The sequence below is a fragment of the Amia ocellicauda genome, chromosome 10 (assembly GCF_036373705.1).
Source record: "Amia ocellicauda isolate fAmiCal2 chromosome 10, fAmiCal2.hap1, whole genome shotgun sequence".
NCBI lineage: Eukaryota > Metazoa > Chordata > Actinopteri > Amiiformes > Amiidae > Amia > Amia ocellicauda.
This window is the reverse complement of record NC_089859.1, coordinates 31,105,956-31,133,627: the sequence shown is the minus strand read 5'-3', so window position 1 is coordinate 31,133,627 and position 27,672 is coordinate 31,105,956. Positions and strand designations below refer to the sequence as shown.

Here is a 27,672-nt window from a genome sequence, read left to right as displayed (position 1 = left end):
ATATTTAGTTTTTAGCCATGTGTGGGTTTAATGTTTCCCATAAGTACATTAACAAAATGCTAAATTACAATTTAATGGATACAGAATAACATTTTAACAGGTCATGTTTAGCTAACCAGTAACCTGACATTAAAGACATGCTTATTAAGTTTACAAAAAGGATGTTGTCACGTGTAAATGTTCTCAGTTGCTGATGTCAGTCTGGATGAAAAAAAAAAAGTAATAGCTCCTTCAGTCTATAAATAAGAAATAAAAGACATGGGGTTAAGACTGTTGAAGGAGAGCACATCCGTTAGCCAAAGTAACAGTCCGCTGAATAAAAAGATCGTGTACACATGCAATGGTTAGGAGAATGTACTGGTTTAAAGTGCAATTATCCCACTGCTATATTATCTAATTTAAACATTTTAATGCTACAAAGATGTATTTAATACAATTGTGAGATTTACTAGATTGAGGCAAGAGAAAGCTTTTCAGCCTCACCCCATCATATTTAAAACGTTACTTGAAATAAATGGAATAATTTTCTTAGGTAGATAAGACTTAAACCGTCTTCAGTACAGCCAGACCAGGATCCTATACTAAACAATATTCTAGCACTAAAATATCTGAATGCGGTGTGTGGTTTCATACAAGTACCATTCAAAACTAAAAGCTAATCTAGATTTCACCCCCAAAGTTTTTCTATTTTTGGAAAATCCACCACCACCTCTGAAAATCTATTTGCACTTAAACTTAACACAAACCAAGACTTACCTTAACATGTAAAAGATGGGCCATGACAATATTACAGACTGAAACTGTTCAAGTAACGCTATGGTCGAGAGGAGTGTTTCAGTTTCTGTTATTACTATAATGCAGAATCAGCAGTTTTTCAGGTGCATTAAAACCTTTAGTGTTTTTTTGTTTTGTGTTAAATAAGTCATCTTCAGTTGAAAACTCATAAAATCTAAATATCTGAACTGAACAGACATGCATTTGACACATTCTCACTCCTTTGAAATTAAGTGACTGGACCGTGGACCACTATCTTACAGTTGCTCTCTATTCACTCTTGACATAGGAACACACACCAGTGAAGACACTTAGTAAGCAGTGTAAAATTCCTGGGGGTGTGATTGAGCAAACACTCACAAGAACTGTGCTGAGTAAGCATACAAGATCAGAAAACAAGCAGATAATAAATGTACAGTTATGTTGTCAGTTCCTTAAAACACTAGAAAACAGCTTATTTCTTAAAGATGGCTGCAATGACACAATGTACATCTTTAACAGAATCCCTTGAATGAACCCCCTTTTAACAGCCTGGGGTTCCAGCATCAAAAAGAGCAATACGGAGGTGAAGTGACACGAACAAAGGTTGGTCCCCGATAGCTCAGTCTGTTGGTTGGAAGAAATTCAGTTGAGCAGCTTGTTCAGTCTCCTAAGCAGTGCACAGTTGCATCATAGAGGATGTCCCAGGCCAGTTTTGATATGTTTCCCTCTCTCTGGACTGCTACAAAGCAGTTATTTTACTTGCTTCTCGCACGCCACTCAGGTAGGCTCCTGTGACAGTTTGAGGGAAGTGTCTGTTGGTAGCCTATGAAAAAACAAAGTATAATAATTAAGCACTGAACAAAGAGCAAAGTTTAAATGTCTTGAAGGTTGGGCAGCTTTTGCATTGTATTTCCCCCAGTAAGAGCAAAAGCTCATCTGTTTTAAAGATCCAGTGCAGTTCAAGTATCATGTAGTTTCTTATTGTTATCACAGCATGTAGCCCAAACCTATTCACACAAGAGTTGATGCTCAACTGATATGCCAGGTTAATGGTTTTATTGCCACCTCATCGCAATGCCCCATTAGACACTCACCTCCCCAGCAAAGAAGACCTTGCCTTGCACTTCCTCTGCTATAATGTCATATGCTTCTCCACTCCCTCCGGTTTTCACAAAGCTGTAGGCCATCTGTGACCACATGTCTTTACTCCAGCGCGTGACAAAATATTTCACTGGCTCTGGGACTTCCTACAGACAGGGGTGGAGATTTTAGAACAGATTCTCATCATATGATTTTATACGCATATTTGACATTCATAATTTTTGAGAATTAAATAATTTTAAAATTAGTTTACGGTTTGATATATATATATTCCACAAAACACCAAAATTGATTTTGATTTATTGATATTTTTTAGGTCACTGCTCTTGTATACTCGGCATACCGTCCCGGCTTAATCATCTTCAGTGTTTACTTCTGAACTACTTGTGACAGTGACTGCATGGCTCAGTTCTTGAACTTCACTCTATAAAGTATTTACCTGCTCTTTAAACAGTTCCCTGAGGGTGTTCATGCACATGTTAGCCACTTGCTTGTCATCCAAATCTTTGATAATTGTAACTGCATCTCCAGAGACAACTGACATGAGAACACTGTGTTTCCCCTGTGGGGTGGAGAACAAACAATGTTATCAGAGCACGATCATTAGACCTCACAGGTGAGGTGTAGTCAAATCTAGAAAGACCTACTAAAAATGCAGATATGTCTGCTTATCATCCTAAAAAAACAACCACAAATTAAAACCAAGTTAACATATAAACTACGAAAACCAAAATGACACATTTCTTATACAGCCCTTCCGATCCTGCGGATAACTTTTTATGCACATTGGCACCACTGAATGGCACGAAATGTCAGGGTGTGCTGAAAATGTACTGCTTCACATAGAGGTGCAATTCAAATGTCACTTATGACCTACAGAGCATAGCTGAGAAACATTCTTGTGTCAGTTTTATGCAAATCTAATGATCACCATCTTCAAAAGCCAACGGTGATTGGTCTTGTTGAAGAACTTCACAAATGCCAGAAAACGTGGTTGACATTTGAGTTATGGAACACTTATTCCAAAGACAGCATGGATATCTTAATATGCATCGCATCAAACCTGGGGATCCATGTCATAAAAGACGCCGAACAGTCCTCGCTTGTCTGAGGTGGACGGGACGTGGCCAAAGAAGTCAGCACCTTGGATTTTGCTATCCCAGAATCTGTACGGGAACTGTAAGGCAATCTGTAAAATGGAAGAAAAAATGAAAATAAAGCATAGCAACATCACTTAAACTGGCATTGTAAAGTAGCTTGTTTAAGAGGGGTATTAAGAAGGGGGGGATTGTGTCCTGCTCCTTACCTTCTCAATAACCCCTAGGCCCAAACTGTGGATAGCCTTAAGCTTCCTCTCTGGTAGGGATGGGTTAAACTGTATAACATTCTTCTGAAGCAAAGCCAATGGGACCGTTACCAACACCTGAGGAAAGAAAATAAAATTACTACAAACACCACTACTACTACTACAACTACTGCTTTACTTCTTGATACTCTCAATATTTTACCTACGTTAAAACTGGAAAGAGTAACTTGGCTAAAGCACAACATTTGTTAGTTCACCAAATATTACTTTATTATTCTTCCTATGCTAGATATGAAAAAATAAAACAAACAAGCAATGACATTCCTATCTGTTTACCTGGTCTGAAGGCATTTACAATTTCTACAAGGAAAAAAACAAGACGACCTGTACCTTCTGTGCTGTCCACTGGGATCCATTGGATGAAGTGACCTTAACTTCTTCCCCTGAGTAGTCAATAGCCTGAACCTACAAAAATAAGGAAAATACACGTGCGATCTAATACAATAGTTATTGCACATGTAATCTTTGTGTTCTGGAATCACAAGACAGTAGAATATATGAGCAATGCCTATTCATATCCTACTAGTAATACCTGTAAATTAAGGCTGAAACAGAGACTTAAGAGGTTATCTTACTAAAATAAAAATCTAAGATTATTTTTGTCACACAAGATATTAATAATAAGGAAAAGTGCAGGCAGGCAGAAACAACCTACCGAAGTTTTGAGCCGGATATCAAGCCCCTCAGCCAGCTTGTTTGTGATGGAGGAGAATCCCTGCGTTAACAGAGTATGGTCTCCGGTAAACTGAGCGAAAAACTCATTGTGATCCCAGGAGCGTGCGGACACCTGCAAATGGCAGTATAGAAGGGTCTGTAAAACAGCTCTGACACAACCTGTGCACTGAAAGATCTGCAGCACTAACCCAGTCTGTAACTTAATATACTTGTATAGACTTTACCTGTCCTAAATTGCTGCCACAAGCGTACTCCAAGTTACTGAGGTGAAACTGAAGCACCTTCTCCTCCAGTTCACTGAACTGTATTCCCGACTCATGAATAAAGGCTTTGTAGACTTCTTGGACTTTCTCTGTGGATGAAATTAATATATTGCATGAGACACGCACTCATGCATGCATTTCTGGTCATTGCCTGGTTGTCTGGTTCGTAAGAGATTTCATGCAAAACATTGAAGGAGGCCACACAGATTTATTTGCACACCATTCACCCTTGAGGAAACAGTGTGGTTCACTAGTATTAAAAAAAACTGTGGCGCACCTCCGAGGGGGACGTCCTGGTGCTGGGTTTTGTCTTTCCTCCACTCAGCCACCACGTCCAGGATGGCGTTGAAGTGGAAGTCCATACGCTTGTCAATGGATGGGTCTGTCCCCCGGCCCCCTTCCTGAATCAGGTCGCACCGGTCTCCCAGCTTGTGCAACTTGATGCCCAGCTGAACAGAATTGGAAAGACAAAATAAGCCAGTGAAACAGAACCGGCTCAACTGTGCATTCAGACATTATACACAGCACTCAGGTAAAGCGAATGGAATGATCATGCATTTTAGCTTTCCAGCAATAAGCATTCAAACCTGTGCCTTATAGAACTGCCTGTTAGCAGTATATATCAAAATGAGCGGCACTTTAGCTCTTAATAACCTTAGCCTCTAAGAGAGGAACAGTCAATCATAACTTCTTGGTGGTCTCTGGAACTAGTTCACCAGTTTCCCTGCAATTTTCTAGCTTTCTAACCCTCAGAACCATGTCTTTTGGCAAACTGTACAATGAAGACCAGCTACATGAACACCAGCCTTATTATCGCCTACATTGTAATAAAAATACAAGAGATGCCTATTATAAACTAATGAGAATTTAAAATCCAGCAATTAGTTAGTCATAGCAACAGCTGAAGTGATTTGGTAGTAAAAGTCCATGTTTAATACAGAAACCCACTTGCTCACACATTAGGGCAATGGGGTTGTTAACGCAGCCGGTCACAATCTGGCCTCCTCTCCCCACGGTCAGGCCCAGGTACTTGTCGTCCCACACTCGGCCACCGATCCGGTCCCTCACCTCCAGGATGACCACCTGGACGCAGAGGGAGAGCAATCGGTCACATTGCAAGAACCAAAAAGCTCTACAAATACAGCTATTCCAGGATAAAGGCCACACCATGAAGCAGCTCCTCTGGGTGTAAGAAAGCAGCAAGACTTTACACAGAAATGGACTGGGGAATAAAATAAAGGCATGATTGAGATGAGTCAGACAGAATCGAGACCAACAAGGCCATTGTGGTAACAGCCATATAAAATTAGAGAGAGGGTTCAGGACTTCTGATCTTGTATCTCTCTACAAACAGTGGGGTTTCATCAAAATCTATAGCTCATCAATATGTATTTCTCAAATGAGTGTAGCAGAATATCTCCTAAATTAAAATGAAAATCAGCATAATTTGGTATGCATTGTTTATAAGAATGGATACCAAACCAACAGGCTTACCTGCATGCCAAAATTTTGAAGCTGACAGGCAGCAGCCAAGCCTGATATTCCTGCGCCAATGACAATGACTTTCTTCTGTGAAAAAAAAGAGAACAAGGAACATATAGATCTGAAATACTTGTTTGCCCCTACTCCCTTACAATACTTGTAAAACACTCCTCACACCTGACTTCTGAACACATTGCAAGTAATCTGATAAAGACACTGGATTGATGATTAAAAAAAAAAAAAAAGTACACAAATCTGTAAAATATGTACAGAAATTAACCTTTTACTTCCCCTAATATAGATAGATCTTTACAAGCAATTTCCAACTCTGGTCCTAGAGGACCCCCCCCCCCCCCACGCAGTTAAGTTTTATTGGTCACCTTAAATCCCTAGTTTCTGAAGATACAAGACATGCTAACTCAGTAAAGCAAGTTGCTCATTCTATTAAGGGAACTTTGGTCCTTAAAGGCTGAAATGGGATTCAGAAATTATATTCCACGATCCACCACAAATAATTGAATTTAATAATTCAGAATTTAACCCCTTAACACCAGCATGACGAAAGCCCCACAGTCACATACATTGTGGTACTGCTCCGGCAGTAGAGGCTGCTTGACGGACAGGACGCCCATGTTGATTAAGCCCTTGCGGGTCATGAAGTGGAGGACTCTGTCCATCTCCTGCACACAGCGCACCCGCACCAGCCCCCTTACAATGAGGTAAGGAGCACACTTCTGAGTGGTGAGGACCTCCTGAGCCACCGAGGACAGGACAAGCAGACAAACGAAATGAGCATCAAACGTTCAGAATTTAGAACAAGAATTTGTGTTAGAGCATTCTTAATTTTAGTGGTGGTGTATATTTAGTGCAAAAGTTGATTTACTTCCTGACAATAACACAGAAATGATGCAAGAATAAGTATAGCTTTGAACTAACCAGAGTGCACTGTAATCATTAGTTATAACAATATAACAAGTCTAAATTTAATTGAAAACAATGTAATATTCTATCCAGGTCATATGATGATACCTGCGCAATTTAAATACCAAATCGTACTCTAGAGCCTGCTGGGAATAAGACCCTCAACCCCGATTGCTCACCACTGTCCCCAGCATACCTTGCAGTCCCTGTACCAAGAGGCCAGGATGAGGTTGCGCAGCGCCAGGTACATGGTGGGGTCGCGGGAATACTCAGGAAACTCATACAACTCGTCCAGCTCCATCATGTCGGGCCGCACACACAGGGCCTTCCCACACTCGTTGGGCTGGTAGAAAGGCTGGAAGTATGGGCATAATCCTGGAACTGGACAACAACAACATACAAGCTTCACATTATATATACATTTTAAGTAAATATGAAATACAGCCTGGATGTACATATACTACCTCACATTTCAGTGCAGAACAGTCTCTTTTCAAAAGAAAGATTATGCTTTTTTTTTTTTTTTTAATTCAAACCCTACAATGTTTCTTTCTTTTTCAAATCCATTGTTTCTGGTCTTGTATTTGGAAAAGTAAATGGAGACAGAAGTCGTCCAGGACCAGGGTGGCCTAGGGGCCGATTCTTACTCTGGGGCTGTACGGCTCTGCAGTGCTCGGACTTCATGTCGTGGAGGGAGTGGGTACAGGGTGAACCAGAGGGGCTCATGCCCACGCAGTCCGGGTAGTAGGCTGTGAGAAAAGGGTTGGCTGGACTGTCCTTCAGCAGCGGAGGCAGGATAAGCATGGAGTGCCACCAGCTGTCAATCACTTCTGCCACCCTCTGGGGAGAAAAGACACAGGGTCAGGAGATTCACAACAAGATGCAAAGAATGGGAGTTACACGTACAGTACTGTTGCAGCATACACCGATCAGCCATAACATTATGACCACCTGCCTAATACTGTGTAGGTCCCCCTTTTGCCACCAAAACAGCCCTGATCCATCGAGGCATGGACTCCACTAGACCTCTGAAGGTGTGCTGTGGTATCTGGCACCAAGACGTTAGAAGCAGATCCTTTAAGTCCTGTAAGTTACGAGGTGGGGCCTCCATGGATCGGACTTGTTTGTCCAGCACATCCCACAGATGCTCGATTGGAATGAGATCTGGGGAATTTGGAGGCCAAGTCAACACCTTGAACTCGTGATTCATCAGACCAGGCCACCTTCTTCCATTGCTCCGTGGTCCAGTTCTGATGCTCACGTGCCCATTGTAGGCGCTTTCGACAGTGGACAGGGGTCAGCATGGACACCCTGACTGATCTGCGGCTACGCAGCCCCATACGCAACAAACTGCGATGCACTGTGTGTTCTGACACTTTTCTATCAGAACCAGCATTCACTTTTTCAGCAATTTGAGCTACAGTAACTCGTCTGTTGGATCGGACCACACGGGCCAGCCTTCGCTCCCCACGTGCATCAGTGAGCCTTGGCCGCCCATGACCCTGTCCCCGGTTCACCGCTTTTCCTTCCTTGGACCACTTTTGATAGGTACTGACCACTGCAGACCGGGAACACCCCACAAGAGCTGCAGTTTTGGAGATGCTCTGACCCAGTCGTTTAGCCATCACAATTTGGCCCTTGTCAAAGTCGCTCAGATCCTTACGCTTGCCCATTTTTCCTGCTTCTAACACATCAACTTTGAGGACAAAATGTTCACTTGCTGCCTAATATATCCCACCCACTGACAGGTGCCATGATAACGAGATTATCAGGGTTATTCACTTCACCTGTCAGTGGTCATAATGTTATGGCTGATCGGTGTATTTAATACAATACACAATCACATATACAGCTGGTGTAATATTGATACATGAATACATAACTTCAGCAATGTTTCCCTCAAGTCTGCAAATAAGACCAAGGCAGGAAAGTGGAAGGAATGCATTTAAATTGCTTGGTTGTACCATTCAATATGAAAAAGGGGAGTTGCTTAGTGTTTTATTAATACAAAAAGAACCGAGCTCACTTGATTATTGCAATATGATCGGAGTCCTGACAAAACACGCAAGTGAACCATGAAAACGAACCTGAGTTTCCAAGTGAATTGAGTACATTTGTACACAAGACAAGTGTGAATGGCGAGCACACTGACTGATACATTTTTTCCAAACAAACGAACCAAACCAATTTAGTTTGAAACGAACCCAGTGTGAGGGGGTAACACGTTTGCCTGTATAGAGATAATATATTTTGCATTATTTATTGGTATATAACATCTGACATATGCGTGACAATACCTGTTGGCTAATCAAAAACACTCAGAATTACTGCAACTATACTATTTTCAACCGCCATTTCTAACGACCCGGTTCGTTTCTAATTACGGTCACAAGTTCTTGGTCAAAGGTGGCTTAACCTTTGTGTTGTGGTCTTAAAAATGTACCCCTATTCTAACTGGTTACGTCAGTTAGCTGACGCACTGCTTCAACCACGCAAGGATGTGATGCATCATTTGCTTGCAATCATTTTCCTGCTCCATTCACACAGATACGATGCCGGCAAATTGACGGCAATTGGACTAGGACCCATTGTCGGCGATGCCGGCAAATTGATGGCAATTAGACTAGGACCCATTTGCCGGCAATAACCCATTCACACAGACCTTGCCGACAACAAAATGCCGCCAAATTGCTGGCAAGTGTTTCAGTGTGAATGGGGTTTTAGTTTTGTTGGAAGCATGAGATTAATTAATTTCCATTTTTTGTTTTTTTTGGTTTGGTTTTTAGAATTTAGCCAACTCCTATTTTCTATGGATGCCATGCTCTTAATGCTAGAGAGTGTTCCAGTCTGGGTCCTATCAAGAAACACTACTATTCCTCCCTAGCTCCATACAACTGTTGCTGGAACCAATGTGACAATATTTGTTATCCCTGACAGCAGATCTCTCAGGACATTCTTCTATTTCACTGGTCACTCACCATGTCTTCTGGCTGGGAACACTGGTCTGGACCTTCACTCTGAAACCACACAAAAGAAATACAATTCCTTGACTAATTTCAAAACTTTCTTGTATCCATTTGTTTTGTAATTTATTTATTCCTATTCAATTGTCAATATCACATTGATACCAATGCCTTAACCGGGCCCCCCAGTTTTTGCTTCATTAGCTTATCACCAAAAAAATGGTTAATGTATTGCACACAAGATACATCTTCAGGCTTTAGTTACTTGCCTTTACAGTTACCTGCACTAGCAGGCTTTTTTTTACCTTCACATTATTAGTCTTCATCCCACAGCGGTATGTTGCTGCCAGCGAAGAGGTGAGCTGAATGTCCTTCGTCAACTGCCGCCATTTTCCACAACCCGGCTTGATACACTGCACCTGTGACAGAGCAATCACATCAGGGTTGTCAGGTGAGGTTGTGAGGAAGCACCCAGTCTGGGGTATCTCTGATTATAGACGGTCTGGAACAGAGGAGATTTAAACAGGATCAAGTGTTTAAAGTCCTCATGGATACCAACAAAGTCAACCTAAAAGACTACTACAAACTCAGCAATCCAACAACGAAACCAAGGACAGGTCCACATTTAGGAATGAAATTAGGAGGAACTTCTAAACATTAATCATGGGTATCTGATACAATCTACCTATTAATTTAGCTGAAGCTGACTAAGGGTTCCTTTAGGAAATGGATGAAGAAACACTGTGGGATTGATCAAGTACTAGCAAGCAAAGAAATAAGTTGGGCCTCCCCTTGCTTTCTTTTTCAAATATACAAATATACTGCTCAAAGCAGTGCACCAAGCCTCATTGAATAGTATGAAAACAATCTGGTGAAATGCAATGCTGATGTCGTACCCAATATGGTAGTTGCTGGTCAGCCATGAAAGCTTTAACACTGGGCTCACTTTTCCCATTTCCAGTCCAGATTCTCTTCCAGCTGGCATACTTCTCATATCCATCTTTATGACTGAAGCAAAGATCATAACAAGAACGATTATTTATCACTTTGACATTGGATATGGATTCTTGACCATTTTGTGACTCATGGCAGTTCAGATCGGTGCTATGAATTTACAATACTTACATCTTTAGTAATCCTGGTTGCATAATTCATTCACATTGCCAATGAAAGTGTTCATATAATCCTCTCAATATAATATTAAATACCACTGCTTATTTGGCATGGTACCTAAATATCTAAGACTTGATCTTTTCCCCAAAAAATACAAATGTGAATTTTGAGGGGCGATTTCAAATGATTTCTGAATGTCACTGAAACTTGATCTTCATTATCATTATTCATTATCATTATCAAAAGCATCATAGAACATGACCTTCAATGCAGACAATACACATTCTCAGTCAGTGTTTATTACCTTCTGTAATAGTGATCAAAGCATTCATTGCAGAAATGTTCTCCACAAGATAAATGGTACCATCGAGAGGTGTAGCCATTTTTTGCACACCTGAAACGATTCCAATACAGAAATTTGTGAAACAGCGCCCAGTCGGATGATTTCTTTGTGTATATATGAACAGATATTATGTTTGGCTGTAAGATTTACACTGATTGAATGTGAAGCACAGACCTATAAGAACAATCCATTCTGCACCATATTCCTCTGAAGTAGAGTGTACTGAACCAATTGTTTGTGGTACACCAAAAACATCTGATGATGCTGCAAAACCAGGATCCCTTCTCCTTTAAAATACACAAATGCATCTCCAAATCTTTGCAATACTATTTAAAGGATGGTCAGTTTCCCCAAACACAAACCTTTCAGAGGCACTGGCAAAGCACACTGGGTATGTGGCCGTGCACCCCGCCTTCTCACACTTCCTGTACTTCTTCTCCGACTGGTCTTCATCTTCCTCCGTTTCTGTCGCTTTCCTTTTTGCCTACAGTGCATAATATTAAACACACGTGAGCACTATATGTTGGGGTGTATGTTACAACTTTTAGTCTGTGTCCACTTTTTTCCACTCTATGGATGCAATATAAAATATGTACATTTTCCTTTTACTGTGATGTTCAAGGTTCTTTGTTGCAGTTTCAGATTGCAAATACACACTGGTTACAAATATTCTAACCAATTGTTTTAGGTCGAGATGTCTGGGCAGTTTTCCAAGAAGAAATAACACAGATGTCCATTCACCTGCATGTCAAGTTAAGGACTAAATAGGGTCCAATCGTCACACTGCTGTCTGTAACGTTTCCATTACTATGACACATGGTTATCGGGTTCAAAGTATTTAGTCCAGTGTCCGGCTACACTGTATCCCTTGGGTGGCGCAGATCTCCGCAGTTCTGTGCGGATCTGCGCTGCTCGACCAATGGGATCGTAGGAATTCTGCAGATCTGTGCAAAACTGCGGCAATCTGCGCTCCCTGGTATTTACCTGCCTCCCAGAAGAGCGCAGTGGGTGGTTGTCGGCCGGCGGCTCCACCACGGCTGCTTTCTTCTTTGCCCTGGCCCGTGCACCTCCAGACACGGTACTCACACAATCTGAGTGACGATAGATGCACAACAATCGTAATATCTCCCTCTTCATTCCCTAGTTTCCATTTCAATTCATCTAAACATGCACTTTGCAAAAATGAAACTGAAACCTCCAATGCTGGGAGATTTCGGGTCTGGAGAAGATGTGGCAGTGTTGATAATGATACGAGTATTTTCTCTAAATTAAATGATTGCACAAGTATTGTTGTACATGTTGTTAAGACTGTAGCTACATAACCACTGGATCACAGAATGTATACAACGGTTTACAAAGGTTGTAGTTTGATTTCCACTAGTCAACAAATACAGTCGTGGCCGTATGTATTTACACGCATAACCCGTTTAGCCTACTACTACAGTACTAACCTGCATCTGAATGCATGAACGTGTTCCTTTACGAGCTCGAAAAAATACAATTCGCGCCTTAAAAATAGAGTTAATTGGCTTAAATGACACGCTGTGTGGTTTTATTCCTTATATTATCCCTTCTCCAAGTGCGGTATGAAGATTTCCGAGAGCTGGAAATAAAAGTAACCTTTGACCCTGTATTCTCACTTCCGCTGTTATATCGGAAAAGCCGAACAGCTGTTTTAGTGTCGGATGAAAATATGTTCCCTCTATACTTAATTTTAACTTGATCATTTGAACTACGAATAAATATATATATAAAACAAACGTGTGATAGTTTTTGTAATAGTATGTTTATCACTATATTTTATAGAATCAACACAAATGCGTTTAGAACGTTTATCTTAAATATATATGCATATGTATTCTATTATAAATAAACAGTTTAGATATTTCCTTAAAATAATACTTATATTAATGTGCATAATGCCTTTTTTAAATACACCAAAGAAAAAGCTAACAATGTTATGAATATTCACTTGGCAAACCACGGTATTCAGCAAGAGTGAAGGAATCCAGGAAGATAAACTACAGCAAGTCTCTACAAGTTATTTTTGTATATTGGAAATTTTGCCCGTACTACAGATCATGGGCAGTAACTAGAAAAGAAAAGACATGTTTGAACATGAGTGATTATTTAAAAAAAGAATGTACTTCTCTGTTCACATCAAAATAATGCATAACATATCCTATTGCATATAAAGGCATTATAATATAACTGGATTTGTATACCAAGTTTTAAAAGTATATATATATATATATATATATATATATATATATATATATATATATATATAGTCCTATCCTATCATGCCAAACTGTGTTAAGAATGGTGTATTGGGTGTCTGGAAATGGGAAATCAGAAATCAGAAAGATATTATTCATGTAACACTAACAGATGTGTCATGTGGCTTGATGTGGTCTGCGTCAGAAACTGGTACACGATAGTGCTGCGCATGCGTAGAACGGGTCATGCGTGCCTGAGCCATTCGTCGCTGAAATCGGGAACAGCCATCACAACCTGGTACGTGACTCGAACTACACAAGTCATTCCGCTCATAATGCTCCGTTCACTCACCGTTTTTACTTTGCATACGCTTGTTTCAGTCCAAAGATACGCGATGGAGAAGTGCAGGTCGGCGCTGTGCACAGCGGCCGTGTTTATGTCTCTGTTACTCGGCTGCGCTGGGCAGCTTCAGGCGGGCGGGGGAATGGTTAAGGTTACGTACGTGATGCGAGCCGTATCGATGCTAGGCCTTAGTGCGGCGCTGCTCCGTGCTCGCAAAACTAAATGCTGATCTTACTCGTCTGCTACAACTGTGCTCGGGCGCTGTTTCAAAGCTGTAGTACATTGTCCACCCAAGCCCAGGCTGGGACGCAGCAAAGCACCAGAGCCGTGTGGGGCAGTGCAGTGTGGGCAGGCGCACAGAGAGGTGTTTGTCTTTTCGTTTCCCAGAGTTTGCAGCATCGGTTGCTGACAGCATGACGTCACACGTAGCTTTTTAGGGAACCCCTTTCTGTGCCGATGCGGCCCGCAGGCAGGGGTGTCAGCAGTGGACGGCACCCCTCCACTATCAGACATTGCCCACAAATCAGTGCAGCTGAATAACCACTACGAGCCCGAGTGTAATCATGTCACTAAACTACACACCAAAAATAAGTAGCAGGACAGTGGCGGATTACTGCTGAAGGTATCTGTATTTTGAAATGTCCTGCCTATTTGGAGTTGCTGGTTTCTTGTATTTGTCACGGTTGATTGACATCAGCTGACTTACACACGTACTTTTCCACAGTACAGTATGGGCTAAATATGTTCATGACTGTATTGGGCTGTAAGTGTGTCAGCACTGTTAAGAGGGTCCGTGTTTAATGGCTAATGAGATTGGCGTCCGTGGCAGTGGTGTTGGGTGCTTTATGTCTCGATCGCACTCCCGGATGGGCCGAGGCGGGACTAGCAGGCCCGGGTCGGACGGTACTCGCCTGTTGTAGCCGGTCCCCCGGGACTGTGCCATTGCGTTTCCTTTCCCGAAGCACGGACAGATGTTTTCATGTATGTTCATACAGTGCAACACTGGAAAGGAAATGTGTGTATAGACATTTTACTCAAACTGAATCAAACACGACATGATATCTGTGTAAAATAAAGTAGCGATATATGCTTATACACGTCATTCTCGTCACGTTTTGGTAAAATAGCCTCCTGCGCCTTTACTGTGCACAGTGCCCGCTAAACCATGGCGGCGTTCTAGCAGCACTTAATATAATAAGATGATTATAATACATATTAATAAACCCTTGAATTTTTCGTGATCCCACAATCCTATTTTTGTTGTTGTTGTTTTCGATGCTCTATTTCCAGTCGGTCTAGTATTAATTGTAACGCACGCCTCATTTGCTTATAAAATACGTATTTCCTTTTTGGGCGGTATGATCGCTTCTGGTAGCAGAGATACTGTAGATGGGCCTCCTTGCCCGATGCATTATCAGTGGAAATGCCCAATTTTTGAGACACTGCCACTGCAATGCGATTTGGCTACTTGTTATCAGCATAGTCTCTGCACTGTGCAGAGCTGTGGATATTTGTAGTCCAAGAAAGACACCCGTATTGTGCAAGTGGGGCGTCTTCAGGCAGCTCTCTTAAAGGCACAGTGACATAATACCTTAAACCCATTATGTACAGTCTGGACTTGTATTAAATATACAGTAAACACATCACTCACCTTAAGTATGCACCCGTAACAAGTGGGTATACCATTTCAATTCAACTTTTAAAGAGTTCAAACAAACCTTAAGCAATATAGAAGTACAACATGAGATAAAGGACTATATATAGGTCAGGCGAATAGTGACTACAAGTAGTATATTGACATAGTATGAAATAGAAATGATAACTGTTGCATCAGAACTAGTGTCTATGCAGGAACACATTACTGCATAATTACCCTCGAAAGATCAGGTCCTAATGTGCATTGTGACCAATTATTTTATGCTCAGATGTTTAGTGAGCACTAGGTATCTTCTCAGAAAATTCAGGAGATATTATACTATGCACACACATTACCAAGTTTATTTGTTGGGGGTTCTGGAAAATACATTTGTTTAATAACAATTGTTAAACATAGTAATTATGTTTAGTGTTCTGTAATATTTAAATTTTAATGAACAGAGGTTGTTTTCAGTTAGCTGGTTGTCATTTGTGTCTGAGTACTTTTCAATCATTACAATGGTTAACAGAACAATATTCACATTTTCGTGACTTTTTGGTGTGCTGCTTGTGACCTCCTATTTTCTGACCTCTTGGTCCAGTCAAGGTCATCTGAAAATCATACAGCTTTAGGATAGTCTTTACAGTCTGGTGCACTTCTCATTCTGGAAACATTAGTGAATACAAAATAAATAATCAAACATGGACTAGAAACATGAGAAAGTTTGCAAACGAGAGGAGGTCGTTCAATCCATCAGACTTGTTTGGTAGCCAGTAAGTGAATGATCTGAGAATCACATCACTTCTGTTTTGTTATTATCTGAAGGAACAGTCTGTGTGGAGAAGCAGTGTTTTTTTTTTTTGTCCTGAATGCCTTCAGACTCCATTTGTATATGTGTCCTCAGGCCCTTTTATCTTTGTTGTTCTTGAAGGGATCCTCTGGATTGATATAGTCAATACCTTTCATGATTTTGAATACCAGAATCATGTCCACATTAAGTTTCTCCGTTTCAGACTAAAAATATGAAGTTTTCTTTATCTTTCCAAAAATGACATTCCAAAGACTGCTGGCTCTCCTTTGAACTGCCTCTAGATTAACAATATTATTTTAAGCTGCTGATCAGAACAGCAAACAATATTCCACATGAGCTGTAACCAGCATATTGTGGAGTTGAAATATATGTATTAACTGAATGTAATACCTTCCCACCACTACATTTTGATTCACAGGTGTTATATAATATAAATTGGAAAGAAATAGAGTATTGCAATTTCTGTATTGCAAATACGATTTAGCTTAGGGCTCATTACATGATCAGCTACTCAATGTTGTAACTGACCAGCAGGCCAGCAGTTGTTTTTTAACAACCTTTTCACTTAAGAACATTTGTTGAGAGCTTCTGCTTTTCTTTTAAGGCATTTGGTAGGAAAGTAAAACAAACGAGGAAAACGTGTTTCTCATTTTTCATATTATCACTTATTTTAGAAGGAACATATTTACAGAGATGTTAAGTACAACTCAAACTTTGTGAATCAATTTCCAAATGTCTTTTTTGTTTCTTTTCTTGAAGCTGTATTTTAATGAAACATGGAGGAAAAAATTTCCAAAATTGTCAACTTTCTTACAAATGGGGAATATCCACAAGGCTTCTCCAGATCACAGAAACAAAACCTTAGAAATTTGAGTGCCAAATTTTCTGTGGAAGGTTAGTAATTTGAAATAATTGTTTCCTTGGGTTCAGATAGGGGCCCCCTGGAAAGCCATAATAACGGAACATGTCTTTTTTATCACATTTAAAATGAAATTTAAAATGTGTTGATTTAAATCTTCTTCTTTTTCTGGATAGATGGGAAGCTTTATCATATTACCAATGGTAAGAAGCGCAAGGTGTTAACGACGCTATTGGAAACACAAGACGTTTTCAAAGACTTCCACGTGTCTCTGGTGGGCGGCCACAACGGTATTGTGAGAACAAGAGAAGCGATTTCTTCACAATTTTATTGGCCAGGAATGTCCAAGGACATCGAGAGAATGGTATGTTTGCTATATAATAGTGATCATGTAAATAAGTTGGGTTATTGGGTATCACATTTCTGGTCAAAGGAATAAGTGTAGCATATTTGCTAAATCAACATATTATACATTTTCATTATTTTACACAAGCTCTGTATTAATACTCTAGGTAGAGCAATGTGAAAGATGCCAAGAAAGTGGAAGATTGATTAAAACTGAACAGGATCTGCAGAGTACAGTGGTATGTAATATGGTACATTCTGCTGGGCCTTCTCATTAACATGAATTGAATTATAAGAAAAACTATAGATCATGCATACCCTCCTAATGCTGATTGATTTGTCATTGTGATGACATACTTATAGTGAAAGCATAGTGTAGTACATCTAATACAAGTGTGTTTCTAATTTTTTTCTTTTTTAATTCATTGATGCACTACTGTGACTTTTATGTGCATAATTTCAATGTCTGCATTACTTGAGTTTGTTGTAGAATACATTTGAACCATCATCATGACATCTTTTATTATTTTGAACATGCTTTGGATGAATCCATTAAAAAAAAAAAAAAAAATCCCGGAAGAGAAAAACACACAAACCTACAACAGACACTAATTGAGTTCACTGATCACATTCTATACACGTGTACAGAATCAATATTTTTATCCCCCAAAGAAAATGTATATACTTCCATTATCTTATTCTAATTCATACTTAGCATTATATAATTAAATTATAGCACATTGTTTGCACATGTGAATATGCTGTTATGTATCATACTGTACAGGCACCCGTTAAAGTGTCACTTTTTGACAACAGTACAGCACTATTCAGCAACATTTATGTGACTGAAACAAATACATATCTTTTTGTAAGAAGTAAAGTATCAGAAAGCCTCCATTCACTACATTTAATTGTCATTGTGCGCCCTGGAGATTTTCTTACGATTTTGTTTTTTTCTTGTTTGTTTTTTGCTTGTTTTCAGGATCCAGTTAATTATTTCCACCCCATTACAGGATCCCTACTCCCCACATCGGTAATTTTTTCTTTAAACTTTTATTTTAATTTATACAGCTTGCAATATATTTGTATTCTATATGTTGGTTTAATGCATCCTCATCCCAATGCAGTCCTCTCTTCATTTTCCATACACAGGCTGACTAAGAAGTTGATGTCAAAGTGATTTTTAAAGTCTGAGTTAAATAGTGCCCTTCCAACTGAATCACTTCTTGTTTTTAAGGGATACATGACACATTTTATATACATCTTGAAAGGAGTTTAAGTGACAGGAATGAGGGTTTAGAAATAACTTGGTATGAAAAGAAACCTAATAATTATTATTAAAAACAGTGAGTTGATTAAAATGTTGCTTGGTTAATCCTTAATCATTTCACCCTGCTGTCTTCACAGTTACACAGGACAATTCTGAAAGTGGGGGAGGAGCCCATTATACGAAGATGCACCACTTGCTGTAAACTATTTCACTGCCCATTCTGCAACATGAACCGGTTTAAACCAACTACGGAAAAACACGTGAAAAAGCATATAGATACACATTTTAAAAAGGCGGCACGTTTTGAAGGTATTCACCTCTATAAACAATATAATTTTCTACTGCAGTTGACACATTATTGAACAGGGTGATTATCACAAACTGTTCTGTGATTCATTGTGCCAACACATTGAATAGCTTTGTTCTGGAATCATGACAATGTAAATCAATGTCCCCGATATAATAAAGCCTTCATCTATGGTAGGAGAGAAAGATAACAGAGCAGAGATCAATATTGCAAGCTGCAGTACAGCTAAAAAGGCACAGTTCCCATGAATGAGTTCCACGTTTAAATCAGTGATTGTCCACCTGTGAACATCTGTACTTTTCTTTTTTCTGCCCACAGACTTCGTTATCTTTACATGTCGTTTGGGTTGTCGGGAAGCTGGGCATTTTCACTGTGTTTTCTGTACGAAGACAACGTTGAGGAAAAAGACTGCTTTAATTCACCTTTCCATCTGCAAGAAGCGTGTGGTACAGACACTGTCTCAGCCTGCAGACTGCATCTCCAGATTTCAACCTCTGGAATCCATGGAGAATGATCCCAACGAAGACCTTTCACTGTTACCTATACCTGACACCGACAGCCTTGTTCACGCAGACTGGCCTGGGTGCAAAACTGAAGATGAACCCTCTTCAGATTTCCAGCTCATGGTAAATAAAACATATTTTTAAATATATTTACAAGAGACAAAGGCTTTTATAACAATTGAAACAAATTATTTGAAAGAAGAGAAAACGCACAAAAAAGCCAAAGAAAGAATTAGAAAGAATGATTAGTATCAAATCAAACATCCCTTTGAACTGGTCATATATTACTTTCTAATTCAAAATACTATGACGTGACGTTTGAAACAAGAAGCCTGAATGATGTCACATCTCTGGTTGTAGTGTTGTGGAGGACATTATACAGCTATGTTTCTTTTCTGCAGTTGTTTGTATTACATTTCTTAGCAGAGGCCCTTATCCATGATCTTTTTACATACAATTTCACATTCCTAGATTGCTCCAGTTCAAACCTAGCTATAGAAAAGACTGCTTGCTCAAGGGTACAGCAGCGATGTCCCACTAGGGCTTAGAGTCCAGATCCTGAGCTGTGCTGCACACTGCGACCCAGTTACACCATAGCCGGCTGCCACAGTGGAAGGCTTTTCATTATTGTGCTGGAACTGTACTGACTGATGTATTAATACATTTTATACTTAGACATTTGCTTCCTCTGTTGTGTACTTTACATAAACCGTAGATTAGAACGAGTTTTGTGAATGTAATCTGTAATCCACTGCAGTTTAGTCCTGCAAATCCAAGCATTGCCGTGTACCTGTATATACGAAACAATACGGTAATGCTGTGGCATCACCGCCGCGGGGCTGCGTCCTCCTGAGCCGAGCGTCCGTTACATCGACTACAGACAACGAGCACTAACAACACAACCCGTATTCGTGGCTGCTCTGCTGTTGACAATGGAGGGTTAATATTGCGTGACATTTTAAAGCTCCGATAAACAGACACTGCGACCCCGATCACGTGTCCTGTGCGTCAGGCTGCGTCTCCAGCCTCTCCGGCGGAGGCGACGCGCTGACGGTTGATTTGATCTTCACGCAACACGCATCGGCCGGCCTGTTCAATAACCGCAGTGTAGCTGGTCTTCGCCGTTTCGTTGCAATGGGTCATTTCTGTGTCTCAAGAAGTCGCTGTTTTCTCCCCCAGCTGGTTCCTGGACTGTCATCTCTTTTGCACCGACAGTACAGCCTCTCCATCTCCTCGGATTTGATCCGCACCCAGAGCTTCATCGGCGGTCGCTGGGTGTCCGCCCCCTCGTCCTTTCCCGTGGTGGATCCCGCAACGGGCACCGAGATAGCCTGTGTAACGGACTGCGGGCCCCGGGAAGCCAGAGAGGCCGTCAGTGCTGCCCACACGGCCTTTCAGTCCTGGAAGCAGCACTCCGCGAAGGTGAGGCGCCTGTGTGCTGAGCCCGAGCCAGCGCCGACATGCACGGTCGCGTTTGTAGCGCAGATTGCCACAGATCTGCGCTTTGCTGGTAATGTAATTGGTGGAAAGGTGCATATCTGTGCAGAATTGCGGGAATCTGCGCTACAAGGACGAGAACAATGTGTTTTAGTGCATAGACGCTAATTATTCTAATTGAAGCTATCAGGTGTTGTGTGCCAATATTATTAAGCAATATGGCTACGTAGAAGAAAATACATAGTTTAATATTAGACCAATCTATGTGAAAGTAATTGTTGTATCTGAACTAGGAATTTGTTCGAAAAACTATTGCTTCATAAAATGAAGAAAACAAGTTTAAATCATAATACATTTCAATGTGATATGACATTAATTTCCCTTACAAAATGAGAAGCTAATGATTGATATGAATGTTATTGAAGCTCTATGGTATTGGTGCCACTTGAAATCGGAGAGGGTGGAATGTCATAAGAGCTCCAAGGAATGCCTTGTCTCTCAGCATGGCATAGTGTCCAGTGCTTGTACCCATCTACTCACTCATTCAAAATGTATTGTAATTTTTGTAGAACAGCACATTGGTGAATGTCTTTGTCATGATTCACTGATACTTATTTTATTATATACTTTCAGGGCACAATATTAAGTGAAAGTTTCACTTTTCCTTTTCAGTATTTTTTAACTTGCAGTCTTGTGCCCCCTTCTGAAGCCTATATGAACTGTTGTGCCCAATTAACTTCGATCCCCTAGGAGCCAATCAGGGAGAAGATGTCATCAACCCATTTTTATAAAAACTTGTAGCTATAGATTACTGCTCTTGTAATATAAGTGGGCTACATATAGCTGCAGCATTCAGTAAACACAGTGTTTTTGTTTTTTTGATTAACAAATTCTGTTTTGGCTGGTAGACTTCTTTTCTCTTTTGAATTGTCTGTAAATGGACTGTTTCCAATGAAATCTGCAATTGCAGGCCTTCCAATTCAGTGTGCCCTTCATTAACTGTGCAAATGTATTCCGTCAGGCAAGAAAGGGAAATATATTCTGTTTAGGGTGAGGAGGATGCCTACATTTTGGTTTCATGTCACTTCCCAGAAACCCATGGAGTAATATCTCCTCCATATTCTCCTTGATGATCTGAAGTGTGGTTACATACCTGTAATTATTTTTGAAGTGTAACTTATGTTGAACTTTAGGTTTGGATTTTTTTGATTTTTCACAAATAATTTACTAGCATATCTAGCTGTAAATACAGAATGAATGAGGCCTTTTTACTTTCTAACCCAATAACATTTGTACATAACTCCCCATTTTATGACGTGTTTAATATGTAACTGACATCCACCAAGCCTACCCTAAATTGTCTGTTTGAACCTGGAGTTTGACCTAAGTTCAACAGTTACTTTGAGTGTTTTCATTCTTTTGGCATGAATACACTTTTGTTAATGTTGAGTCAATTAACAAACAAAATATATTCATAGACTCTAGGATATATACTGGCTGACCAGTGTCCTGTATTTAACTATGTTTTCTTGTGTTGAAAACTAATGTGAACATATTAAAAACAATAACCCTTGAGTCCAAAGTGTAACTTCAGACATCCTGTTTTTTGGTGAAAGACTGGGTTTAAAACCAGTTGCAGTGTTTTTTTTTTTTTTTTAAGAAACAGTATTAAGTGAACCAGTGATACTGGATTTCCTGTTAATTTAGTTTCTAGTCTTGAGTTAAAACAACAAATCTTTAAAAATCTAATTCAATGAAATATTTTTTATTTCAGGAAAGAAGTGTGCTGCTGCGAAACTGGTTTGATTTGTTAGTTCAAAACAAAGAGGATCTTGCCAAACTAATAACTGCAGAGTGTGTAAGTAGCACAACTCTTCTAATTTTACTTTAGAATAGAAACTGTAAAAGTAAATTTCCTGTGAAGTGTATTACTCACTAAAATTATATTAATTACAGCAGGTATGGCGACACAAAGCCAATCCAAAGACTTGATCGACACACTGTTGTTCTACAATTGTGATTTCCCCACCCTCATACCTTCCTTGAAGTTAAAGCTTTGGCATCTTTGCCACAATCAGATCTTTCTTTACTGCTGCATCCACACAACAATTGTACAATTAATAAAGCACACACACTCTGTCTGGCTTCATTATCTGTAAATCAGGTCAACACCAAGAATCATTCAAGCAGATCACAAGTTCTGGAATTATAGTAGTGTTTCCATTTATTTTAATTTTCTACAATTATACTTCAATATATAACACTATTTACAACATGACACTTTTCCGCTACTTAATACAAGTACATTATTTGACTGATACAAAGTAATGCTAGATTACACTGAATTAAGCAAAACAGCAAGACGAAAGCAGAATGACAAAAATGTCCTTGAAATAAACAGAGCAGTGTGGTCAGAAGCATAAGAGAAAATACTATATAGCTTTTCTCTTCCTGCCACTGTGGAGAAGCAGTGTGTTGGCAGGGTAACTGAATGAGCGTATTTGTAGGGGAAGCCGATGAAAGAGGCCCTGGGTGAAGTGACATACTCTGCCTCGTTCCTGGAGTGGTTTTCTGAAGAAGCCCGCCGTGTCTACGGAGACATCGTCCCCTCGCCAGCAAAGGACCGCAAGATCCTGCTGCTCAAACAGCCGGTGGGAGTAGCTTCAATCATAACACCAGTGAGTAGAAGAAGAACATTGAATTGAGGGGTTTGGGAATTTTGATTGAATCCCTTGCCATACAGAAGGATGGCAAGGATAGCCTGATGTTTACTTTCTTACGAAAAGGCTTTGTAAGACTTTTCATAATTAAGGAAATGTACCAGTTGTTCATTATAGATTTCAACCTTTAGTAAAGTGAGAGTGTGGGATTTAGGCTGCTGTACGATTTGTTTCCTCTATCAGTGGAACTTTCCCAGCGCGATGATCACCAGGAAGATTGGTGCAGCCTTGGCCGCAGGTTGTACAGTGGTGGTGAAGCCAGCAGAAGACACCCCCCTGTCTGCCCTGGCTCTAGCTGAGGTTGGTATACCCACTTTAACAAAGGATCAAATTACATCTAACACTGGGATCAATTCTGCTCCCCTGAAGGGACTTTCTGTTACCTAAATGTATATTTTATTATCTAGTGGAGTGTTTTTCAAATCCAATCACACAGGGCTACAATTTAGGAGGTTTTAAAGGTTTCTTAAAAACATCACATTCATTACATTTAAGAAAGGGGGTTAAATTGGTTCAGTTAACTAAATAATTAGTGAATAATTACAGCTCAGCTAGAATGAATACCAGAAGCATCTCTAGACCACATTTTTATAATACTGATGGCATAAAGGCATCTTGTGAGCTGTGTTGTTTGAGAGCTGTGTGGTGTTGTGTTGCAGCTGGCTGCGAGAGCAGGGATCCCTGCGGGGGTGTTCAACGTGGTCCCCTGCTCCAGAGAGAACACGCCTGAAGTGGGGGAGGTCCTGTGCACCGATCCACTGGTGGCAAAGATCTCCTTCACTGGCTCCACTGCCACAGGGAAGGTGGGTAACTGCTTTTCTCACTTAAAAGGGTTCAGCATAGAGATGGAGTGGCCCCTGAAAGGATTTAATGGTTTAATTTGCTTTCCGAAGTTAGAGAAACAGGTTGCATTGTCATGCAGGTTTTTACTTTACGGACTGAATTTATACCTAAATCCTTTGAGTACTAAATCTCCTTTATGTATTTCACATAATTCTCAATCTACACTGCATATACAGTGGATTTCTCAGGAGGTGCTACATTGATATTTATGGTTTTAATAAGCCATTCCACTCCTAAACAGCTTTACTGGAGCTGTTGCTATCCCCTTGATTTGTACACAAGGAAGAACAAAGATGTTCCACTGCTGACAAACACGGAGCTGTCTAACAGGCTGTGATGTCTCTGTGCAGATCCTCCTCAGACATGCTGCCGGCACGGTGAAGAAAGTGTCCATGGAGCTGGGGGGACACGCACCCTTCATTGTGTTCGACAGTGCCGATTTGGACCTCGCTGTGATTGGAGCCATGAACTCCAAGTTCAGGAACTCTGGACAGGTAAGGACTTCTACAGACGGACACTGGAACAGCTCATCTCTTCGTTTTGCAGTTCAGTATCTTCTAATGAAACTTTTAATTGCTCTTGGTAATACCCATCTGTGCTGTTTCCCTATCGCTCCCAGACGTGCGTGTGTTCTAACCGCTTCCTGGTGCAGAGTAAGGTCCACGACGTGTTTCTGGAGAAGCTGGGCAGGGCCATGGACAGAGAGCTGCGCCTGGGCCACGGCTTCGACGAGCAGACCACCCAAGGGCCGCTCATCAATGTCAGGGCGGCCGAGAAGGTACCTCTCACTGGCAGAAGCCCTTCATATGCTTGCAGCATATGGCTGTGTGTCCTGCCCACACGGCACTGTCTCTGCCAGGCAGTGATATTAAACCCAGTGTACTGGAGCGCTAGTCTCTTCTGGTTTCTGTTCCAACCGGAGTAATCAAATATGAAATTACTTGCGTTATCTCTTAAAATATGCTGACACAGTAAGACCGTCCCCTTAGAATATTTTGGATATTTTTAGACTATTTCTGCACCTGAAAAGTAGAGTGGATTACATCTTACACTTGCAGGTCTGAAGGCAGACGAATTGTTGATGCACATATTTCTATTTCTTAGATGAGGTCCACACATTAGACAGACACTAGGCAGTGTTCATTTCTTGCAGAGAGAATTATTCACTAGCTTGGCTGTCACCAAAGATGAACAGTGTAAGTAATCTCGGATGAAACTCAGTTCTTGTGCTCTCATTGCGCCAGGTGGAGAAGCAGATTGCTGATGCCGTGGCTCATGGGGCGTGTGTGCTGAAAGGGGGGAAGCGTCTGGAGGGCTCCTTCATGGAGCCAACCCTCCTCTCCAACGTCTCCACAGACATGATGTGCACCCAGGAGGAGACGTTTGGGCCCCTCATTCCAGTCATCAAGTAAGAGACTTTCACTGGGCTTAAGTGCAAATGCAAACCTACACAGCAAGTACAAATCAAATAAGTTAATGGCCATACTGGGCACAATGTGCTGAGGCAGGAAAAAGGCATGTTTGCCAAGACGATGCTATACGGAGGTGGAAATCCTCTCATCAGCTGATCACAGATTCCAGTATATACACCTCTGGCCCAGTGAAGTTTTTACAATACGTCATCAACATTGAAAACAAAATCCTTTATACGCCTTAAATCTGATGTAAATTCCACTGTTCTGAAGCCTGTTCTTGTATTGTGTGCTTGCAGGTTTAACACGGAGGAAGAAGCGGTCACTATCGCCAATTCATCGTCTGTTGGTTTGGCTGGTGAGTGAAGATTGTGTTTGCTTTGTATAACAATACATCTTGTAAGTATTAGCCTTTCAGATTGTGTTTTATACAAAGCACAACTTAGTGGCAAAAACCCTTTTTTTCCCCTATAGATGCATTTTTAGTCACTTTGAATAAAACATTTAACATAATCGATCAGCCATTCAAATATAGTTAAATAGCAAATTAATTCTGTTTTGAGTTTTTTTCGTTTCGTTTCCCCCTCCTCCCAGGTTACTTCTACTCTAGAGACTACAGTCAGATCTGGCGGGTAGCAGAGCAGCTGGAGGTGGGCATGGTGGGGGTGAATGAGGGGCTGATGTCAACTCCTGAAGGCGCTTTTGGGGGAGTCAAACAGTCTGGCTTGGGGCGAGAGGGCTCCAAGTACGGAATCGACGAGTATCTGGAAGTCAAGTACATGTGCTTCGGTGGGCTGTCTTGAGCCAGCGTCTCAGGTCGAGGTACATTCAAACGCCATTTAATCCGACAGATTTCAACAGTACTTGAACCAGGTATGCCATAACAGTCCACAACCTTTACGCATTCTACCATGTAATTAAACGTCTTTTCAGCCTCGTGGTTTCTGTAAGTACCTCTGAGACTTGTGATAACAGGGCCATTTTAAATTAACTTTTGTTTGGCTGATTCAGTTAAAATAGAAGGTAAAGTAGATGCAGATGTTTGGATACTAATGGATAGAGTGAAGAAAATAACATTCATCCAAAACATTAACAAATGTATTTGAAGAAGTGCTACAGAACAGGTCCAAGCAAATTTCAGAAAGTCAGCATATTATACTGTCCATTACTGGACAATTAAAGCACAATTTAACATCATGTGTGTATATATATACACATATATATATATACCAGAATTTAACCAGAAAATTACATTTTATATGACATGCTTTTGGCTCTTTTTGACCAAATGAGAGATTCAGAAATGCTTCTGTATTTTCTGTTAAGTATAAGTGAGATGGAATGAAATTGAGTTAAATCTGGGATAGATTTCTTAGTTTGTAATTTCTAAACATTACGATGATTTGATAATGCGTCTCATTTTAAATCTACATTTCCTTGTCATTAAACATTTAAGTAATGTAACAGGTTCTGTGTTTTTTCTTAGATATATATACATTTTAATCTGTATAACAATCTTCCTGTTGTATGCTAAAAAAAAAAAAGAATATTAAGTGCCAGTGAAATGCAACATCTAATCTTCAAGTTTTGTTTTTTACTAAAAACATAAGTAGTTTATTGAAATGAGAAATTTGTGAAAGCTAGCTTATTTCCATTTCTGACTCTCTAATGAACATGCAGAAATGTCCCCGTCAAGTGCACAAACCTTCGTTCACTTTCCTTAGTTACATGTGAAAATTGTTTTCCAAATCCAGAATTGACAGTGCCATATATTATGTGTATTACAAATCTTGTTCTTAGCGGTTACGTTATATTGTACAAAGTGCATTTGTAACTGTTGTAAATAGATTCAATGTGGAATAAAATTGTAAAACAGCACAGATAATGAGTGAATACTGTCCTACTTAATACTATAATAATGTTGTTGTTCTTATTTTTTTTTAAATCTAGTTTGTGTCCAATTCCCAGCCCCCCCACCACCCAC

General features: G+C 40.3%; 2 protein-coding genes across 5 annotated transcripts; one reads left to right on the top strand and one right to left on the bottom strand.

Annotated features, from left to right (window-relative positions):
* Positions 1-3: 3 nt before the first annotated feature.
* kdm1b (lysine demethylase 1B) lies at positions 4-15,067 on the bottom strand. Of its 2 annotated transcripts, none has more exons than XM_066715916.1 (21): positions 13,555-15,067; positions 11,968-12,074; positions 11,346-11,467; positions 10,945-11,034; positions 10,424-10,535; positions 9,833-9,946; positions 9,543-9,581; positions 7,212-7,404; positions 6,761-6,945; positions 6,225-6,395; positions 5,656-5,730; positions 5,110-5,244; positions 4,439-4,610; positions 4,123-4,250; positions 3,879-4,010; positions 3,554-3,628; positions 3,164-3,280; positions 2,921-3,046; positions 2,297-2,419; positions 1,851-2,003; positions 4-1,579 (listed from the first exon to the last, which is right to left on the bottom strand). In XM_066715916.1, exons 1-21 carry the CDS (start codon positions 13,568-13,570, stop codon positions 1,496-1,498), a joined length of 2,469 nt encoding a protein of 822 aa, XP_066572013.1. In that variant the 5' UTR covers positions 13,571-15,067; the 3' UTR covers positions 4-1,495. The 2 variants fall into 2 exon arrangements, with proteins under 2 accessions (XP_066572013.1, XP_066572012.1); XM_066715915.1 differs by lacking the exon at positions 13,555-15,067 and adding an exon at positions 12,435-12,770.
* Positions 13,380-27,573, top strand: aldh5a1 (aldehyde dehydrogenase 5 family, member A1 (succinate-semialdehyde dehydrogenase)). Of its 3 annotated transcripts, XM_066715917.1 has the most exons (17): positions 13,380-13,500; positions 16,752-16,886; positions 17,028-17,215; positions 17,364-17,435; positions 18,179-18,229; positions 18,604-18,775; positions 19,092-19,399; positions 20,456-20,698; positions 22,488-22,571; positions 23,221-23,391; positions 23,617-23,733; positions 24,093-24,236; positions 24,627-24,770; positions 24,896-25,054; positions 25,521-25,684; positions 25,988-26,046; positions 26,283-27,573. In XM_066715917.1, the coding sequence occupies exons 2-17, from the start codon at positions 16,769-16,771 to the stop codon at positions 26,489-26,491; spliced, it is 2,403 nt and encodes an 800-aa protein (XP_066572014.1). In that variant the 5' UTR covers positions 13,380-13,500; positions 16,752-16,768; the 3' UTR covers positions 26,492-27,573. The 3 variants fall into 3 exon arrangements, with proteins under 3 accessions (XP_066572014.1, XP_066572015.1, XP_066572016.1); XM_066715918.1 differs by lacking the exon at positions 17,364-17,435 and having other exon boundaries at positions 13,381-13,500; XM_066715919.1 differs by lacking the exon at positions 16,752-16,886 and having other exon boundaries at positions 13,424-13,500.
* The last annotated feature ends 99 nt before the right edge of the window (positions 27,574-27,672 follow it).

Bases quoted from the DNA above. Each gene is read 5' to 3' on its own strand.
- kdm1b (XM_066715916.1), bottom strand. The intron at 11,035-11,345 runs GTTTGTGTTTGG...GAATCGTTTCAG, and splicing joins TTTGCCAGTGCCTCTGAAAG to GTGTGCAAAAAATGGCTACA. The intron at 3,281-3,553 runs GTACAGGTCGTC...TTCTTTCCTCAG, and splicing joins CCCAGTGGACAGCACAGAAG to GTGTTGGTAACGGTCCCATT.
- aldh5a1 (XM_066715917.1), top strand. From the start codon at position 16,769: ATGGAGGAAAAAATTTCCAAAATTGTCAACTTTCTTACAAATGGGGAA. The intron at 16,887-17,027 runs GTTAGTAATTTG...TTTTCTGGATAG, and splicing joins TGCCAAATTTTCTGTGGAAG to ATGGGAAGCTTTATCATATT. The intron at 22,572-23,220 runs GTAAGTAGCACA...GCGTATTTGTAG, and splicing joins AACTAATAACTGCAGAGTGT to GGGAAGCCGATGAAAGAGGC.